This window comes from Lepidothrix coronata, unplaced genomic scaffold (assembly GCF_001604755.1).
Source record: "Lepidothrix coronata isolate B3197 unplaced genomic scaffold, Lepidothrix_coronata-1.0 Scaffold14, whole genome shotgun sequence".
Classification (NCBI taxonomy): domain Eukaryota; kingdom Metazoa; phylum Chordata; class Aves; order Passeriformes; family Pipridae; genus Lepidothrix; species Lepidothrix coronata.
Window position 1 is genome coordinate 2,550,103 of NW_016690194.1, and position 20,313 is coordinate 2,570,415.

Genomic DNA, 20,313 nt, shown 5'->3' on the forward strand with positions numbered 1-20,313 from the left:
AGCCATTTTGAAAGCACTGTCTGCCACACGGAAGAAACAAGGATAAGAATTTTCAGTGCTCCAGTGTGGGTCCCCCATGGGCAACAGATCATGACACGAAAGCTGCTCCTGTGTGGGCATTCCATGGGCTGCAGCCTCCTTCAGGGCACAGCCACTTGCTGTGGTGTGGGGTCTTCCTCAGGCTGCAGGTGAGTATCTGTTCCACTGTGGTCATCCATAGGCTGCAGAGGAACAGCCTGCTCCAGCATGGTCTTCTCAGGCTCCAGGAGAATCTTGTGCTGTTTCTCCCACATTGTTCTCACTTCTTTCACAGCTGCTCTACAGCCTGTTTTACCCTTTTTTAAATAGGGTCTCAAGAGGTGACTGGATTACTGTTGAAGAGTTCAGTTGTGCTCTGTTTTGGCTCAGTTTGAAGCAGATAGAACTGGCTGTGCCCAGCACAGGGCAGCCCTTTGTCTCTTAGGGAGGCAGCCCTCCATCCCCACAAACCTGCCATAGAAATCTAATACCCCATGCTATAGAAAATAATATAGAAAATAATAAAATATAAAATACTTAATGTTAATTTCAAACCTAATTATTGCAGTTCCAGGAACAAGTTGGAGGGTAATTCTATTCTTCCTGCTATCAGCAAAGAAAGCCTTGTGGCAGTGTGGCAGAGGAACCTGTGGAGAAATACATCTGGTTCAGGTAGCTCAGTTAGCAAGCTGCAGATTGAGCTCTGGGTGGGAGCCTGAGGCAAGAGGCAGTGAACTGTCAACACTTTGGTTAACAAAGGGCACGAACTCGAGTGTTGCCAGCCAGGTGGATGGACACTGGGAGACACAGCAGGAGCTGAAGACTTAGGAGGAGGAAGACTTGTGTGCAGATTGGACTGTGAGGGTATAAAAGCCCAGGGGTTCCTTGGCTGGGAGTCTCTCCTTAGAGGCACTCAGCTCAAGCTGTTTCTGTGTTACTGCATGGGGAACAAATTGGTTTGTGGAACGGGACATCTGAGACTCTGGTATGGGAAACCTGGGGTCAAATCCCTAGGGAAAACTGGTCTGACTGTGTGAGTATATGTGTATAGAAAGTCAAGCGAGAGCCGTCTGCTGGGAAGGGCCTTCAATCCCAGCAGTGAAAGTTTCTGGTGTGGGGTCTGCCAAGGAGTCTTGTGAATGGTCAGACCGGGAAGTTTCCTGAACAAACCTTCTGAGCACAGAGGGCTTCAGTACAACCACTCAGGGTAAATATGGCCCAGTGTTATTCAGCATTACCCAAGCCGAAAAACAGCCTGAGAGTCAAGCTCTTTGGAGACAGAAATTCAGTTCAACTTGCTTTAGCCATTATGCCAGTAATAGTTCAGCCATTTTTGAACAGCTCAGTAATTTCTACACTTGCCTAGCCTGAGGGAGAAAAGTATCCAAAAACTCTTTATAGCTATCTCACATTTAAATCCCTTGGACAAACTAAGGGGTCCAGCAGAAGACAAAAAGATGACTGAGGGACTGGAGTACCTCTTTTATGAAGAAAGGCTGAGGAAGCTGGGACTGCTCAGCTCGGAGAAGAGACGACTGAAAGGGGACTTCATCAGTGCCCGTAAGTATCTGAAGGGAGGCTGTCTGGAGGGTGGAGCTCTTTTCAGTGGTGCTGAGAAATAGGACAAGACGCCACACGCAGAAACTGACACACAAGTTCCACCTGAACAGGAAGAACTTCCTTACTGTGTGGGTGACTGTGCACTGGAACAGATTGTCCACAGAGGTTGTGGAGTCTCCCTAACTGGAGATATTCAAGAACCGTTTGGACGCAACCCTGTGCCACGTGCTCTAGGACGACCTTGCTTGAGCAGGGAGGTTGGATCAGATGACTTCTCTGATGGTCCCTTCCAACCTGACAAATTCTGTGTTAACTCACACCTTACAAGCAAACAAGAGTAGCTAGCGCGAAACCCCTGCATTTCCCCTTAGAATCTCTGTACGTACGGAGAGGCCACGGGAAAGACCGGGCTGAAGCGGGCCGAAGTGCGAGACCCCCACCGGCTCCCGTAGCCTGGGCCAAGCCGCGCCTCTTCCTCCCCGGCGCGCAGGGGAGGCGGAGGGGCGGGGGCAGCGCGGAGCCGCCCCCGTGCCGCGGGGCGGTGCGATCGGCCGCGCAGCTGCAGGAGCCGGGGCGGCGGTGCTGCTGCTGGTGCAGGGGCGGCGGCAGGATGGTGTTTGAGTCGCTGGTCGTGGACGTTCTGAACCGTTTCCTCGGTGACTACGTGGTGAACTTGGACAGCTCCCAGCTGAAGCTGGGCATTTGGGGAGGTATGGGCCTATCTGCCTTCCCTTGCTGCCGCTGCGTCCCTTCCTGCCCGTCCGGGCTCGCCCTGCCGCCCGCAGGGGGGAGAGGCTGGGGCGGTGTCCCCGGGCGGTGTCCCCGGGCGGTGCCGAGCCGAGCCGGGCCGGGCCGGGCCTACCGAGCCAAGCAGGGCCGTGCTGAGCCGTGCTGGACCGCCTGCCCGACGGCTTAGCCGCCGCTCCACCTGCCTGCAGCTTAAAAATAGCCGTGGGGGCGGGCGGGCTGGAGGCGGTGTCCGCGGCGGGCGCGGGACCGCCGCCTGCGACTGCAGGGAGCGGCCGGGCGGGAGGAGCTGTGGGGAAACAGCTGGCGGGGGGCAAAGAGAAACCCAGGCGAAGTGCTAGGGAGTCATGGATAGCCCGTGGTCTCTGCTGATGGGGCGGACCTTCGCTGGCCGCGGTGCTTCTGACGGTCGCGTAAAGTTTGGAAGGACTGGGCGGGGAGCTTGGAGCTGGGAGCCTGACCCGGCTCTGCGGGAATGTGAAACTGGCGTACAGGCGGTTTCCCCGCCCGGAAGTGAACTGAGTATAAACGCCAGGGGTTTGGAGTGTCGGGGTCGTGCTCGCTGGAGTGAGTGGCCTCTCTGCGAACGGCTTTGACGTCCCGTCTCTTCTTGGTGCTGTCTTCTGTAGGTCTAGAATATTTGTCACTTTTAGCCTTAAAAACCCAGGAGTAAAGCCTGCCTTGATGTTTGCAGAGGTGATGACCAGCTGTACTAGGCGAGGTAGGCAGTGGTCTATAGAATTAAATTAACATGCCAGTTGTGAAGGCAGGAGTGTTCTGTTTGAATGTACTTTCTTGAGGTCCCTTTAGTAGGTACAAGAAAACAGTATCAAAGGTCTGTCAGGGACAGACCTGTGCAGCGACAAAGCGACCACTTCCAGGGTGCATTCCAGGTGTCTGTAGCGTCAGCAAAAGCAAACACAGAGGTTCAGGGTTTTTTTACAGGTATGTTCATACATCTGTAGGTGTGAAGCACCCTCGAGGTATTCCCTACGTGCAAATCTATTCTTAGGTACTCATATACATTAATCAGATTTTGTAAGCTTCTCCTGGAGCTTTTTGCATCATGGACATTTTTGTTTTCATGCTTCTGTTTTCCAAAATGACATCCTTATTTGGTTTCATATCTGCAGTAATTTTCTGTCAGTTGGTCAAGGCATTTGTAGCATCTTCGTAAAGTTCAGTCTCTATATGGAGTCTTAACACTGCAACATGACAGGTAAGTGCTGGAGAGAAGGTAGTAGTCCTTGATCTATAGCAGTAAGGCTCAATATAGCATATCCATTACTGATTGAGTCTTATTTGAAAGGTTTGAGTTAGCGTATCTTTCAGCAAAACTGTGTCATCCTAATTATTTGATTTGTGTACTGAAGTTCTGAAGTTGTCATAGTTTCTTTCAGTTGAGGGAAGGCAGGTAGAATATTTAATGTAAGATATGGAACAATGTGTAAATCTTTTGGGCAATATTTATACATTACAAAAAAGGAAGAGTTTATTTTTCTTGCTCTGTAGGTTGCTGGTGGTTACTCGTGGCAGTTTATGCCTCTGTGAGGCAACTCTTATGAGATTAGATGCACTTTAACTGTCTTGCTTATTTTTTTTTAATTAAATCTCAATAAATTTTACTCTGGAGTTTTGATATTCAGTTGTTTTTTTTTTAATGTACATGTAACTTGATTTTGTTTTTATTATTTCCTTTTCAAGTGGTTCTTATTTTTTAGAGGCTTTAGTATATTTTTATTCAAATGAAATTTCTCATTTCTCAGAACAGTGCTTGTGTACTACAGCAAAACAATTTTTTTCTCTACACAGCCTGTTTACTTGCTTATTGTGAAAATGGGTATATAAAACTACCTGTGTCTTGCTCTAACAGGCCCAGAACTGCTGTGTAGCATTGGTGAAGCATCGTCTTAGGAGTTTATTTTTTTCCTGGTCTACTGCATTATGCTTTTTTGCAGTTTAAACTGTGTTAAATGGTCTGTGCATCTGCAACATTTCTTTCATTCCGAATATCTCAAAGGACCTAGAAATTGCATTCTGCTAGCCAAAAGGCAGTAACTATTAGTAGTAATAGCAGTAGAGTACTGTTTTTATATGGAGTGCATCATTGATTAGCAGATTCCAACACTCACAGTGTATCTGAAGTCTACTGATAATTTTTTTGGCTGGCTGTTTACGAAAATTCTGGAACTAAGGTCTTTTAAAAAAAAACACCACTATTTTTTGTCTTCATATTTTGTGTAAACGGAATAGTTTTTTGTGTTTGCTTGCATGCTCCCAAAGCATTTCCATTACAGCTGTGTGTTTCCATGCAGTGTTTGTCTTTGTGTGTCATGATAAAACTGTTGAATTTTACATATATCATGTAGTATTGAAATTAAATTTTGCTAAATCTATTAAATGTTGTAGTGGTGATTAAAAAAAAAAAGGCAAGTTGTGTGTTTGGGGTTTTTGGTTTGTTTGGTTTTTTTTTCCTTCTAGCAAATGACCACTGCTTTTTGAGTGCTAGAGCATTGCACAAGTGCTATATATCTGTGTCTTAAATTTTTAAAAGCATGCATTTTTTTGCCTCTAAATGATTTAATACCCAAGGGAATTTATTTTTTTTTAAATGCTGTACAGAGCAAGTTGTGATCTTGTGGTATTTTATAGCTGGCCTGTTTAAATTAAGACTGATAACCTGTTGATAGACTCTTAATATATGTATAATGCCAAATTTTACAGAGGTTTCAGCTTCTGTAAATTTGAGAGCTTAATTAATGAGTTTTTAATGAGCGTGCTTAACATTAACTTTGGTTTTTCATAAATGAGAGAATTCATCATACCATATTAAAGCTATCCAGATTCAATCTGTGTAGTAAAGTTGTGTGATGATGATGCTCAAACAAAATACATGAACACAGAAATAATTACAGAAATTTTTTTCTTGTTAAAAAGCTCTCAGATTGAATGGTAAAAATGTAGACTGTCTCAATACTAAAGGAAGATGTGATATGTGGAAACACTCATGGCTCAGATTGTTGCAAGAAATGAATGACCTGAAATATAAAAGGCAGTGCAGAAAGGAGAAGGAAGGACAACCTATACAAGTGAAAACAAATGTAATTTGAACATATAAGGTCAGTATTGGAAAGGCCAAGGTTCAGAAAAGAACATAACAGGGAAGGAAATCGTATTCCTAAATAACTCCATTAGTATGAATCAGGGTAAAAGACTACTTTGTTAGGCAGCCATCACAGAAAGCAGTGGCTGGTGGGAAGGACTGTGCTTTAATCCCCTTCTTGTTCTGGCCTTCACTTAGTTTCAATGAGCTGTGTTAACAAGTGTGCAAGTACTTGGCTTAGATAAAAGGTTAGATAAGTATTTAGGTAAGTTAGGTATTTTTGAATGCTCTAGACCTAGTAAAGTTACACTTCAATACCTGAAAAATGCTTGCAGCAATGTGAGATGTATACAGTTATCTTAGACAGGAAGTGCCAGTGAGGTTTCCAAACAGTACAGAGATCAAACACTTTCATCCACGTTCACGATGCAACTGTTTTCTTTTGACTGTGTCTAAGTAACTTTTCATTCAGTGTCTTGGCCAGACCCTCTGTACTGCCCTTTAAAATACTTAATTCTCTATTGACTTGGAACACCTGCTTATTAGGTAATGTCTCAAGCATATTTTTCTTCAGTTTTTATTTGAATATCTGGTATCTCTTGTCAGGGCAGCTCTGTTATTAAGATGATATAGGCACATAATTGACACATTTGTAACATTTGTAAAAACATTTTTTACTTTTTCTTTTGATTACAGCTACTGTTATAGTAAAGGATAACTAGTTTTGCATACCTTACCTTGTCTAGGTGTAGGAGGTGCAAGCATATAGCAGATGCAACCTCCCTCCCTCTCCTTACATAATGGTAATTTGAATTCACTTGGGGGATGAATAGTATCTAATAGTTTTTGCTGCCTTTAATGACCTGTTTAAACAGGAATAATTATCAGCATAAACATAAGTAGGAAAAGCCTGGCAAAGGCAGTATGAAGTGGTCAGGAGGGTTCACAAGCTGACAATGCTGTTGGTAAAAAGTAGAAATGCTGTTGAAATATGTGAGCAGGAGTGTTGGGTATTGATCAGATTCCAGCTGAGGTGTTTTCAGTTTCTGATCTTTCATCTTTGTTTCTCTCATCTGCCTTCCCTCTCCCCACCCCTTACTTACAAGACAGCACAGATTAATTAGGTAAAATCTGCGGATTTTTATGTGGATTAATTTTCTTTGCCCTCTTTAACTTCTGTAACAAAATTTCAGTTAGGCCTCTTTGGTGAAATGGTTTACTGAGTGTTACTGTGTTTACTGAGTATTACTTCTTGCAAGCTAAATCCTTGGTAGTAGACATTGGCTCATGCACTCAAATCCATGAAGTTATTTTGAGTATCTAAAATTAAAATTATAAACCTATTTATTCCAGTATTTTGACAACTGTTTGCTATTGTTGAATTGTTTACAATGTCTAGAGATCAGTAAAGGTAAGAATTTCCTTTATAGTGTAGCCTAAGTAAATCCCAAACTGTGCTATAAGTATTTGTAAATGTTCTGGCTTTTATTATTGTTTTGGCTGCTAACCTGCTTGTTTAAACCTAGATATTTATACAACTCCAACTACTTGTATATACAGTTTTCAAGGTTGCTTAATTGAGTAATTTTTAACCATGCACTGGATGCATTTCTGTCATCAAAACATCCAATTGCTCCCAACAGGGGTACACCACCCCTACCAAAAAAACCCCAACCAACCAACAACAGAAACAAACAATCAAATCCTGATGTATTTTTGTATTCTTGCAATTAGAGTCTATTGTCAGTGCTCCAAGATAGTAAATTCATTAGCTGTGTTATGTCCTGTAACAAGCCTCCTTGATTTTTCTGTTTCTGTTTATGAGGGCTTTTGGTTTTTTTGCCTCCTACCCCCAACAGAGCAGTCAGGATTCAGTACAGTTGCGCTCGAATCTATGTTTCATTGCAATTGAAATGGCAGAGTGTGATAAAGACTAAATTTTGGCAATCAAAGAGAATACTGACAGTATTCTGACAGTATTCTGCAGTAGCTGCATTTTAGATTGTGAGTGTGAGTGCAAGCTTTCCAAGGTGTGGTGGCTTTGGAAATAGGAATGTTTAGTCAATCTCTTATGTTCTCTCTCAAGTGTAGGAAAAAGAAAAGTTGCCTAAATATACAAAACACAGCGCCTCTTTTGTTAGCCTTTTCTTTGCTTTGATAGTCCATTCATTGTGGTCAGACCCTCAATCAAGGTTTTTGTAAGTAAACTGTTATATTTTAATAAATGTGTTTCATTAATTTTGTACTAAAAGTGAGATATTTTGAGTTTTACTAATAGCTATCTTTTCTAATGATTTTAACTAAAACCTTAAACTTTTTAACTGTAAAATCGTAAGTATAGGAACAACAGTGAAGAATTATGTACCACACTTCCAAATCCCAGCATTTGATGTAGAATTGTCAAAGTCTTTGTGTTTGAAACATTACCGATACCATGTTTATTCTCTGCCATTATGATGTGCTCAGGTAAAATGAGAAATAATTATGCCATCACAAAGTATTGTTTGTAAATTGCTTAAGATAATCCTTACTTTGCAGTACTTTGGTTTTGGAAGCATCAGGGCCCCCAAATTATTTTAACTTAAGTAATTGTGCCTCAGCTGAAATGTGTCGTGTGTCAGACCCTTGATGAGAGGGCATGTTTACTTAGCAATCAGTGAAGAAACTCAACCTAGTTTAACTGCTTCATGTGTTGTATAGTCTTAAGGTTTCCATGTCAGTGTTTTTAACATGGCTCAACTGACATGCAGAAATTGCATGTTGTGGCCTGTTGCACCCGGTAATTTGGTTACAAACCTGAACCTTTGCTCTGGATACCATTAGGATTACTTCCTACGAATATAATTACAATTAGTGATGTCTTTTTGGAGAAGCAAATAGGGTTTTTTTAGTGTTAAAATAGTCTCTGCAGAGTAAGCTTTATCAGGGAATAAGTTTAGAATAGAATTGAACCCAGTGATATATAAAACTGTCACCTTATTGTTACCCACAAAGACTATGTAGTTATAGTTACTAGAGTAGTTACAGACTATTGTTGGGAATGCTGTCTTTGCCTGTATATTTTTTTTCTCTTTTCTGTTCGTCCTGGCAAGATGTATGTATCGTAAGGCTTAAAAGCAGAGTCACCAGATATCAAAAAAACATCCTTCTGCATGTAGTATTTCTCTGGAAAGGCTGATCTCAGCATTGGTCATTGGTCACAGCCAGCATAGCTTCATGAGAGGGAAATCCTGCTTATCCAACCTGATTTCCTTTTATATAACCCACCTAGTTGATCAAGGGAAACCAGTTGATGTAATCTTTTTGGATTTCATTAAAGCTTTCAATAATGTCTCTCACAAGATTCTGCTGGACAAAAGGTCCAGCACACAACTGCGTAAACACATCATGTGGTAGCTGAGCAGTGGGCTCATGATCAAGCACAGAGGGTAACAGTGAATGGGGTGACATCAAACTGGTAACCTGTTGCCAGTGGGGTTCCACAGGGCTCCATCTTGGGCCCTGTGCTCTTCAAACATCTTCATAAATGATAGAATGCAGGACTAGAATGATTGCTAAGTAAGTCTGCAGATGACACAAAAGTGGGAGGAGCTGTTGACTCCCTTGAAGGCAGGGAGGCCCTGCGGAGAGACCTCGACAAATGAGAGGACTGGGCAATCACCAACCGTATGAAGTTCAACAAGGGCAAGTGCCAGATTCTGCACTTGAGGCAACCCTGAATGTTTGTATGGACTAGGGAATGAGATGCTGAAAAGCAGTGCTGTGGAAAGGGACCTGGGGGTCCTGGTCGACAGCAAGTTGAATATGAGTCAGCAGTGCCCTGGCAGCCAGGAGGGCCAACTGTGTCCTGGGGGGCATCAGGCAAAGCATCACCAGCCGGTCGAGGGAGGAGATTGTTCTGCTCTGCTCTGCACTGAGGTGGCCTCACCTTGAACACTGTGTGCAGTTTTGGGCAGCACAACATGGGAAAGATATTAAGCTCTTAGAGAATGTCCAAAGGAGGGCAACGAAGATGGTGAAGGGCCTTGAGGGGAAGCTGTATGAGAAGCAGCTGAGGTCACTTGGTGTGTTCAGCCTGGAGAGGAGGACACTGAAGGGAAACCTCATGGCAGTCTAGAACTTCCTCATGAGGGGCAGAGGAGGGGCAGGCACTGATCTCTTATCTGTAGTGACAGGACTCAAGGGAATGGCCTGAAGTTGTGTCAGTGGAGGTTTAGATTGGATACTAGAAAAATGTTCTTCACTCAGAGGATGGTTGGGCACTGGAACAGGCTCCCCATGGAAGTGGTCACAGCACCAAGCTAGACAAAGGTCAAGAAGCATTTGGATGGAACTTTCAGGCACATGATGTGATTCTTGGGCATGTTCCTGTTTAGGGTCAAGAGTTGGACTTGATGATCCTGATCCTAGTTAGAACAGCTGGGACCAATTCATCACTGGATGGGTGTAACCCAAAACTATGTATTCTATAGCCTTACATGCCATTTCCCAGAAACTGTTGTCAATAGACTATTCGCACCCTCTGCCCATAGAGCCTGACTCCTCAGGCTATAAGCTAGGCGTAAAGAGGCCTGCGAGATAGGAAGATGTTCCTGTCCTCACACCCTTTTATGGAATTCCCTGCTCTGAGGGAAGGACTGAACATTCCTGCCTGAACTGGAGAATATATAAACTTGGAGTTTTGGAACCTTTTTACCACTTGTGTGATCCAGAGGAAGACTGCAGATCACCACTCTCAACCAGACTGAGACCACCACCCTCAACGGGACTGCAGTCACCACTTTTGACCAGACTGCAACAGCTCTCCCACCAGCAGGTTTTTCCCCTCTCCCTTTACTTTGGACTCGGGGGGGGCCCAAGAAACACCACTTTATTCATGTCCCAGGGTGCTGGGTTATACATTTGGGTTTGTGGGTTAAGACCAATTGTTTGTCTGTATAATCGTACTTATTGTATTATTTTATTAAATTGTTATTCTGACTTATAATCTCTCTTTTGAGTTGAGTTTATTTCCCCTGCAGGTTAACTTTTAAACCAGCAGATGGGTCCCTTCCAACTCAGCATGTTTTGTGATTTAATGATATGTCAGATGTATAGAATTCTACTGGAAAGTGATTATAAATCATTGCAATGAAAAAATTAAAAACATTAAAAAATTCATAGTATTTTGTGAATGCTACAAGATGGATGGTTTAGTTTACCTGATCAGCTCATCTGGAACTGTTCAACAGCTTGACCCAACTCTTCTAATGTATTAATTTTTGAGATTTGGGTCCAATTTCTCAAAATTGGTGGTACTTTGAGCAGTTGTTTAATGCCATTAGTACTACATAACTGCAAGAATATTTCTTGCAGTTAGACCTCTCGTTTCCCCCTGTGTTTTGCCATTTCTAACATGCATCCCGAAAGAAAAACATTTTAGGTCAATTAAATCTTTATTTGTAATCTCAAATTGTATTCCTTTCCAGGCCTGTAATCTGCTTCTGGTTTACTGAATCTCATTGATGTCCCTGCTCAGTTGTATCAGGTGTCTGTTCCATGTGCATGCATTAACACTATACAATTAATTTTAAAGCAACCGTTTCAGAAGCTCCATCCATCTTGTAGAATTTGAAGATGACATTGCTTCAGATTACATGCATGTTTTTTAAATTGTGAGTTTTCAGGTCCCTTCCAGTGTTTCTTTGTTATGACAAGTGTCTGATGTGAAGTATATGGTAAAAACTGATCTTGCAATTCAAATTTTCTTCATTCACAGTGTACTGAAGTTAATTTTTGTCCTAAGACATTTAAATATTAGATTACTGAAATGCTTCCTGTGAACTTTTTGTAAGCTTATAAATAAAACTTGCAAATGTAAAATTTTTGAGAGCTAAAAATTCACTAACAGTTAATTTTACTGGATTTCTACAAGCATGGGAAGCAGATGGTTGAGGAAAAAGAAGCAAACTTTTAATTTCAAGATGGATCCTTACAAAAATGTTTAATTTCCAACATTTTTACTTTGCAGAATCTCAGGTTCTTTTTCATGGGTGTACAAGCTCCATGAGAAAATCTCAGGTATTATTTTGTAGCATAAATGAACAGCCTAGTCTTAATCATCTTTCATGAATATTTGAGGTGTAGGTTATGGATATCTTCCACAGCAAAGAGTCTGAGACCACAGGTTGTGGACCACTGTGGCACCCCACCGTAAGGGGGAATGGAGCACCCAAGATTCGTAGTTGCCTATGGTCAAAAAAGAACAACAGAAGTCAGTGTCTGTAAAAACTTACAAAGTTTTATTATTAAACTATATGCACAGCATGGAAATTGTTATAAGTTAGTCCTTTATAATATAAACACATGATGGTATATTTTTAATAAGGGATAGGGTGAAAGAGAACAAAGATTAAAAGAGAGGGTAAGAGAAAGAAAGGAGAAAGCTCACCAGTCCTGGCTCCAGTGTCAATGCGGCTGATGTGATGTCCAGGGTCCTGGGGCACATGTGTGCCTGAGCTTTGGGGGAGTACCATTTTATAGTAAAGGTTTCCTCACCCTTGAGTTAGGTTTCTTGTTTTCTATGCAAATGAGTTACCATGTGCAGTATGTTCTTCCAGACCTTTCTGGAATGGATCAGAGGACTTTGGGGATCTTTGGTGGTCCCTACTTATTGATCTTTGGCCAGCAGTCCATGCCCACTTCTTGACCTCATTCCTACACTTGTGCTGTACTGTGTTGTGCTCATCTCCAGGAGCCAGAACATGGACCTTTATCCCAGAAGAGTTCTGCCTTACCTCTGTATGGCCCCCTTTTCCTTTCACATCCTGTTTTTTCTCATGGTATGTTCTTACCAACAATTCCTGATTGGCTCCACGGCTATCTGGCTATTGATGTTTAAGACACACACATTAGCCCCCGTATTTTCTGGACTTCTGTAACCCACTGATTCAGACTTTGGGATGTTTAGTATGCACCACTACTACTTTTCTTATTGCAGTTTTACTTATTGGCTTCTTTTCTTTTAGGAGCTGTAGCACTGAACAATCTGGAAATAAAAGAAAATGCCTTGGTAAGCTAGTGAAAATAAAAATATAACATGAAAAAATTATTTATGAACAATGTTTTGGGTTTGGTGGGCATTTTTTAGTTCTTATTTTAGGATACACTGTCTTCTAAGTGGAAGCTTACTGGTTTGTTTTGTGTACACCTGTGTGGATTATCTGATTAATTTTAGATTAAATTTAAAGGTGAAAGTATATGCCTTTTTTTTTTTTTTTTACATGAGAGAACTCTCTGCAATTGCTAAAAGAATATGTTTAGGTCAAAAGGAATACTGAAAGATCTTTTTTTTCCTATAGCTTGTGAATCTAGAAACTTGCTCTTGGGAATGTGTTTAGCCTAGCATGGCTCAACAGTCTAAATGGGTAGCCTAATGTTTGCTTATCTATTTTATTGAATTTTTTTTCAGTGGTCGAAAGGTTAAATTTGTTGTTAAGGTTGTCATAATGTCTTTCCCTGCATGACAACATTTCACAAGTTGCTGAATTGAGCTAAATTTTCTGAACTATTTTCTTTCAGAGTCAGATGGATGTGCCATTTAAAGTTAAAGTAGGACATATTGGTAAGTTACATTTTATCATGTACCCATGCGGGAGTTTCTAAACATACTGCTTTTCCTTGCAAGTCACTCAGGCATCTTAAGCAAGTAATTTCTTTACTTTCCTTGAATTGCATACTTTGTGTGCTCTGAAGTTTGTCTCTTCTGGAAAAAAACCCTGTTTGATGGCTCCTTTTCTGAGATGGTAAAGTTGAAATATACTGGAGTCTTGTTTAATCACTTCAATGTTAGTGAGAAAAGAGCCCAACACAGCAAAAATTAGCAATCAGGCAGGACTGGATCTCATTCCTTGTCTTAGCAAGACTCCACAACTGATTTTTGCCTTTCGCTTCCCTTTCCACCCTCCTTCCTTGTTTTTGCTAAAATGAAAAGTTTTCTCATTGCAAGTTGATTGTCTTGTAAAAGTTAGTGGTTCCTTAAAGCAAACTAAGTGTGAAGCTGTTATACTTCCTTCAGATCTACCCTGGAAATATGTATTTCCCAGTGGCTGATTTAATATTTTATTAAAATTGGTGCTTGGATGAAGAATGAGAGACACTGTAACCGCAGGATCCCTGTGTTCACAAAACATAGTATTTAACTGACTGATGATGTGTGATCTGCCCATGTGCTTTTGTTGTTCCTGAGGGTGGTGGAGTGGATTTGCAAGGAGAGAGAGGTTGCTGTTATGAAGAGGGAATATAATTCTTGTGAGTAAGGAGAGGATCTAGAGACTTGAGAGTTCTGCTCCTGGAAAAATTTGTCTCGTGTTTATTTGTGTGTTGTGTAAAAAAATAATAGAACCCGAAGGACATTTGCCTCAGATGCACTGTTTCTTTTTCTGTCCAGTGTAATAATTGTTCAAAGATTTTGTGTTTAATGTCAATTATATTTCTAATTTTTTTCCCAGTCAACTATTTAACTGTATAGCTCAACCTTTTTCTTCTGTATTTTTAGGTAAACTTAACCTACAGATTCCATGGCAAAACCTTTATACTCAACCTGTTGAAGCAGTCCTTGATGGAGTTTATTTGCTTATTGTGCCCACAGCCAGTAAGTTAATGTAGAGAAAGAAGTGGATACAGATTGCTGGGATTTCATAAGTATCTGGAATAGGTTGATGATATTTGAATGAGCTTGATTTCTAGTAGATACTTCTAGCAAATCCAATCAAATAGTGGAATGGATGCCTTTAATTAATTTGCATTTCATCACCTAATTTTTTGCTGTTATGTAACTGTTATGAAAATGTAAAAATTACTGCTTTTGAAACACCATCTTTAAGAAAATGCATTAGTTTTTTTTGGTATTATTCTTTCTTACATTGTGCATTTAGGCATAAAATATGATGCTGAAAAAGAAGCCAGGCAGTTCTTGGAAGCAAGACAAAGGGAATTGCAAAGGATAGAGGAAGCAAAGCAGAAGATAGCTAACCAAGGTAAGAGTGGGAAAAGTTAAGAAAGTGATGCTATTTCTTTCTTTATTTTAATCCAGAAAGACGCAGACTTTGTCGAAGTCTTCTAGATTCCTGTTTGGATACTTAAAAACTTGTTAGTTACAGTTTAGCTGTAACTGCCATTATTACTGCAGAACTGGGATCCTGAAAATAAAAGGGTTCAGGTATTGACAAGGTCTAAGTAGAGCTTTTGGAATACTGCTTATTTGTGTCAGATGTTGCCTGACATTTTGTTTCCTCTTCTTTCATAAGAAACAATTTAACTTTGTTTCCAGTAGCAAAAATTGTTACAATTACAACCTTTTAAACGTTCTGTTTATTTTGTTTTTTGATAAGTCTGCTCTTTAAATTTGACTTTTGGTACTTTTAAGAAATTTTTATTGGCCACCTTTAATATTGGTGGGTGCAAGTCATACTTTTGAACTACCTGGTTCTTCATGCAGCAAGTAATAAAGCTGTGAAACCTTTTAGTCTGAGGATATAAATATTTCAGATTATACTGAGCGAACATGTTTTTATACAACTAGAGTACAATGGAATAGAAAATCAGACATTTATCATGCAAACTTTATTATGTTATTGTTTTGTCTAGTTTTAAAAATAATGTAAATAAAATATCAAATTATTTTCTTTTAGATAAAGTAAAAGAGGAGACACAAGACACTTTTGTAGAAAAACTAGTTACTCAGGTCATCAAAAATCTTCAGCTGAAAATTTCCAACATCCATATTCGCTATGAAGATGATGTAAGTACTTTTGTATATCTTAGCATAAAGGGTTGTGCAGTGTAACGTGAAATTAGGAACCTGTCTGATTTCTTTTCTCCTAGTTGTTTTCCATGTTGAGAGAATCCTAGTAAAGCTGTGGCATTTTCATAGTCTAAAAAAAAAGAAAAAGAAAAAGAAAAACTGATAAAAAGCTCATACCAAAACATAAAGATGCTTAAATTATTAGTCAACTGTATCTTATAGACTATGAAATAATCCTTTTTTTTGTATTTTGCCCCTGCTCTATTAGATCACAAATCGGAATAACCCTTTGTCATTTGGGATTTCACTTCAGAATCTAAGTTTGCAGGTAATTTTATTTTTCATTGTTTATCTAAAAAGCATGTCAATATATACCAGTAGATTAAGTTACATTTTTGTGTGTTATGCTTTCTGGTAACATGCTGTCTAATGAAAGTATACCTATAATCATCAGCAATGCACAATGGTAACTACTTGGCTTATTAAATTCAGCATAAATATTGTGGAAGGGGTGCCATTAAAGATAAAGTGCTATCATTACAATAGATATTCAGGAGGAAATTCTTCTGCCTGCTGCACTTTGTGGTTGCCAATCCGCTTTGTTGGATTTGGGCTATTTGGAATCTATGAATATTTTACTGAAACTGCCTTGAGCTTCAAGAAAGGAAGTTAATTCTTGATAACATGGAGTAGGGGAAAAAAAGAAAAAAAAAAAGTATGACATCTTTTTTTCAAACTGGAGCTCAATTTTCAAACTGCAAGCTCCACTTTGAAATGCTAAGAGTAGTCATCACAGACCGTATAAATTTTTTTTCCTGGAAGATTATGTAGTGGAAGCAGTATGCTAATTGTCCTGAGTTGCTCTGATTCAGTAGTTTTTGCTGAATAACTGATAATCTTAAAGAAAATGTGTCTAAATAAACGATGGTTGTCTCGTGAATGCTTGTTCCTAGCACATTTTAGGGTTTTCTTTGGGCTCAAGCTAAAATTAATTACTTCCAGAATTATAAAGGCATTCAATCCCTTGTTTAACTCTGTCCAAAGAGCATGCCTAAAAATGATATTGGTGTAAAGGAAAACAGTTTCAAGTACTGAAAACAGAATTTTATCGTATCTTTGGTTCTTGTGTGCAGCCTGCACATGCACATATGTATTTTTTGTAAGTAGCCTTACAAAGTTTACACTTAAAATAATGGATGAATCACCTTAAATCAGAAGATGGTGTCCCATTATTTTCCATGGGGTTTAATTATGATGGTGGTTTGTTTCAGTTATGATAAGATGTTGGTGAATTATAGATGTTGGAGTAACTTTGTATAATTTGCATTTCAGACCTCAGATAAGAATTGGAATCCATGTTTACATGATGAAACTGCCAAGTTGTTCTACAAGGTATAGTATAAACTGTATGCTAAAGAAAGAAATGTTTATAAAACTAGCTGCATTGGAGTTTCTTCCACAGAATGTAAGACCAAGAAAACATGTAACTGTATAGGCTCTAAAATAAAAGTAACGTTCTGAATATTTTTATTCATCCAGACTTTGTGAAATCCAAATTACTAATCAAGAATTTGTAGGTGTTAATACATATGTCCTGTTGTATTTTCAGCTTGTACGACTCGATAACCTTTTTGCTTACTGGAATGTGCAATCAGAGATGTTTTACCATGGTGGTTTTGATGAATCATTGGTAAGTAAAGCATGAGATAGTGTCTCTGGTATTCTAGTTGAATCTGGGAAACACAGGACATGCTTCACATTTAGTTCTGCTTCCATTTCTCAGTATTGTTTGTAAGTAGAAGCATTTTTAGGATAGTACATGCTAAGATTTTTATGTGATGGAAGTATAACATCTATCTGAGGAAGTTTAAAAAGAGAAAGTCTTTTGCCAGTTACAAAATTTACACAACTTACGGTCATCTTACTACTATTCAGAGATTTTTGTTAACTGAAATTAGATATTCTGTTTAAAACATAGATACATATTTTGAACTTTATGGTGTGTTGGAGGGATTATCTGAGACCTGTAATAAATTGCTAACACTTTATATTTTAAAACTTTATCTGGAAATAAAAATGCAACTTATTTTTAACTCCATTGTGTGTGTAGGTAAACTTAAAACAGGGAGTTTCCAGCCACAGTGTGATTCCAGAAGGTTATGATTTTGGTAAGTGGTATTTTATTTGTGATACAGGTGCCTAATTCTAATTTTTAGTGCCTCTCAGAGGTTGCTACTTTGGCTGTTACTCAAAAATCTAAGTAAAGAGTTCAGTTTAGTCCTAATTCTAATTTTTAGTGCCTCTCAGAGGTTGCTACTTTGGCTGTTACTCAAAAGTCTTAGTAAAGAGTTCAGTTTAGTCCTGTAAGGGTAACAGTCTTTCTGACAGTGAATACTGTACCACATCTGTAGCCTTAAAAAGGCCTTGATAAAAATGAGTCTTAAGTTATGTATTATTCAAGTGGAATGTCATACAAAAACCTTCTATTGATTAATTCCTTTACTTAAGAAGTTTGGCAATAATATGTATACCATGTAAGTTTTGTGAATCAGATTGGTTTGAGTATGTTTTTGAGGTCACCTGCTTTATGCGAAGTATCTTTTTTCATGAGAGGTGAATACGGTAATCACCTAAGTTTGAAACTGTGGTGAATGGCAATTCTACCTCTTTTAGGACAGCTCTTTAGTTTGAGACTTTTATAGAAAGATAATGATCACCAAGTCTGATTCTGTCACTTGATGTAAAAGCAAACATAATACTTACCTATAAGAAGCATAAAAAATGAAGTTTAGGGAGCAAAATACAGAAAGAAAATTAGTAGAAATGCTACCACACACAGTGTTTAGATAAAAGTAGGATAATCCAGGATTTAAAAAAAGCAAAGGTAGATTGGTGTAAATATGGTTTCATCTTGCAAAAATGCATCTTTGAATTGTATGAACCTTTCAGGGAATTTGGAATATTTGTTATGTGGATAGCCTATCATTATCTCTGTTGAAAACAAAGAATTCTGTTTGATAAAAATATGATTTACACAAATGCAAGTAATATGCAAATTCTTATTGTTGGATCAGTTGCTGAAACAGATGAAAATATTGAAATAAACATGGCTTTGAGTGGCTGATATTGCCAAAATGTGGAACCGATAAAACAATTCTGCTCTGAATATTTTAATATTGTGATGTCTTATTTTGTGTAGGATCCATATTGATTTTTTTCCATGCTTATTTAGGCTTGGATTTAGAAATATGGAATGTTTGGTTTTATCCACTATTGTGAGTATAATTTATCAAACAGAAAATCATTAGTACACAAAAAAAATAATTCTTACAGAATACGAGTTATATATAGTGAAATAAATGCTATGTTTGAAACTATCTTGTACTATAAATATATCATAGCCAAAAAAATTAGGTTTTTTACAAATATAAACTAGTAATTGAAACATCTGCACGTAATACTGCATACAGAAAAATTTGTGGTAATGTTTTGTAAACATTTGTTTCACAAATGTTGCCAGAGTGAAACTGAAAAATGAGTATAAATTGTATTATATTTTAAGTTGTTTTGGAGTCCTTCATGTTTTGAAGTCTGGCATTTTACAATTAATAATCTGACATAATTTAAAATATGTATAATTTGTGATGGTTTTAAATAATTTAATTGCACTTTTTATCTCAATTTGTATTTTTTAGTATTCCGCCCAATTTCAGCTAGAGCCAAACTCCTTATGAATCCTCGATCTGATGTTGACTTTTCATCACCAAAAATGGATTTAGATGTAAAATTACAGGATATAACTGTTGAATTCAACAAGCCACAGGTATGAGCTATTTTTCTGAAGTTTTATGTAGTGTGGTAAAGAAGTTAGTTTGTGAGAATAAGAAAAGCAGTCTGAAATTTTACAGTGGACATACAGAATCTGTTAACTTCTTAATCTTGTTTTTCTTTGTAACTGATTTGCCCTTGAAAGGGAATCTTGATACATGTTGTTCTCATAAAGATAATAACTCTCAGTTTGAATTTGTTTGCTTAGTACTTCAGTGTTATGGAGCTTCTTGAGTCTATTGATATGATGACTCGAAATCTGCCATACAGAAAATACAGACCTGATGTTCCATTGCACAACAACGCCAAGACATGGTATGCAGTCTCAGACTTTGAAAATAATTTGTTAGTTATTAATTTGAAATTATTACCAAGGAATTTTTTCTTACTTAAGGGGGTTAGAAGTAATTTCCTTCTGAAATGAAGTCTTCGAAAGGAAGTCTTCACTTTTGTTTTCACTTGTTTTTCTTAAACTAGTACTATAAAAAATCGGTGAGGACCTCAAACCAAAGCTGAGGACACAATACTTGAAAGCCTGTGGTTGCTATCTTAAAGGCCGCTATCAGGAACTTACGTCTTACAGTATTTTATACCGTAACACTATTTTAATGAATGCCCCCCATTATATGTTAGGTACTATTACAAGAAAATATATGTAAAAATAGGCCAACTTTTTCAACCTAGATGACAAAAATTTGATTTCAGAAGATTCCTTACAAATATATTTTTATTATTTTCACACATACATGCATAGATTTATGAGTATTTTTCGTACACAGTTACCTTTTAATTTTAGAAAACAGCAACCTATAAAATTCTTAAGTTCCTCCACTGATCAGAAGTGCAATATTAGACATGAGATTCCACTCTTCACAGCTTGGAGTTGTATTCATTAATAGTCTGCAAAGCTTTGGAAGTCTTTTCTGTATACTCAAAGAAATGTAAGCTATACTTCATTTGTCTTTGCTTTCAGGTGGCAGTATGTTATTTATGGCATCCTTGAAGTAAATGTTCAACCTAAGCTCCAAATGTGGTCATGGGAACATATTCGACACCACAGGAAGCAAGTGAAAAACAAAGATAACATCAAGAAAACCTGATGAAGAAATCTTGAAATTGTTGGAGGTTAGTAATTTTCTATTGAAGGGTTTAATAGTGTTCATCTTGATATTTATTTAGAGTTAAATGTTTACATATTTTTAAGTCAGTTCTAATTTAAAATAAAATTTTTAGTGGCCATACTTGTACCTACATCACTACCTTTTTCTGTTAG

At 38.5% G+C, this 20,313-nt stretch overlaps 1 protein-coding gene across 1 annotated transcript in view; it reads left to right on the plus strand.

Moving 5' to 3' along the window:
- Positions 1-2,138: 2,138 nt before the first annotated feature.
- Positions 2,139-20,313, plus strand: part of VPS13A (vacuolar protein sorting 13 homolog A) — a 106,126-nt gene continuing 87,951 nt past the window's right edge. The window contains 14 exon segments of the mRNA XM_017806120.1: positions 2,139-2,288; positions 12,436-12,479; positions 12,989-13,031; positions 13,965-14,060; positions 14,344-14,445; positions 15,100-15,209; positions 15,481-15,540; positions 16,545-16,604; positions 16,822-16,902; positions 17,323-17,380; positions 18,908-19,035; positions 19,249-19,355; positions 20,014-20,115; positions 20,117-20,165. Coding sequence (XP_017661609.1) covers positions 2,189-2,288; positions 12,436-12,479; positions 12,989-13,031; positions 13,965-14,060; positions 14,344-14,445; positions 15,100-15,209; positions 15,481-15,540; positions 16,545-16,604; positions 16,822-16,902; positions 17,323-17,380; positions 18,908-19,035; positions 19,249-19,355; positions 20,014-20,115; positions 20,117-20,165 — 1,140 coding nt within the window. The 5' untranslated portion in view covers positions 2,139-2,188.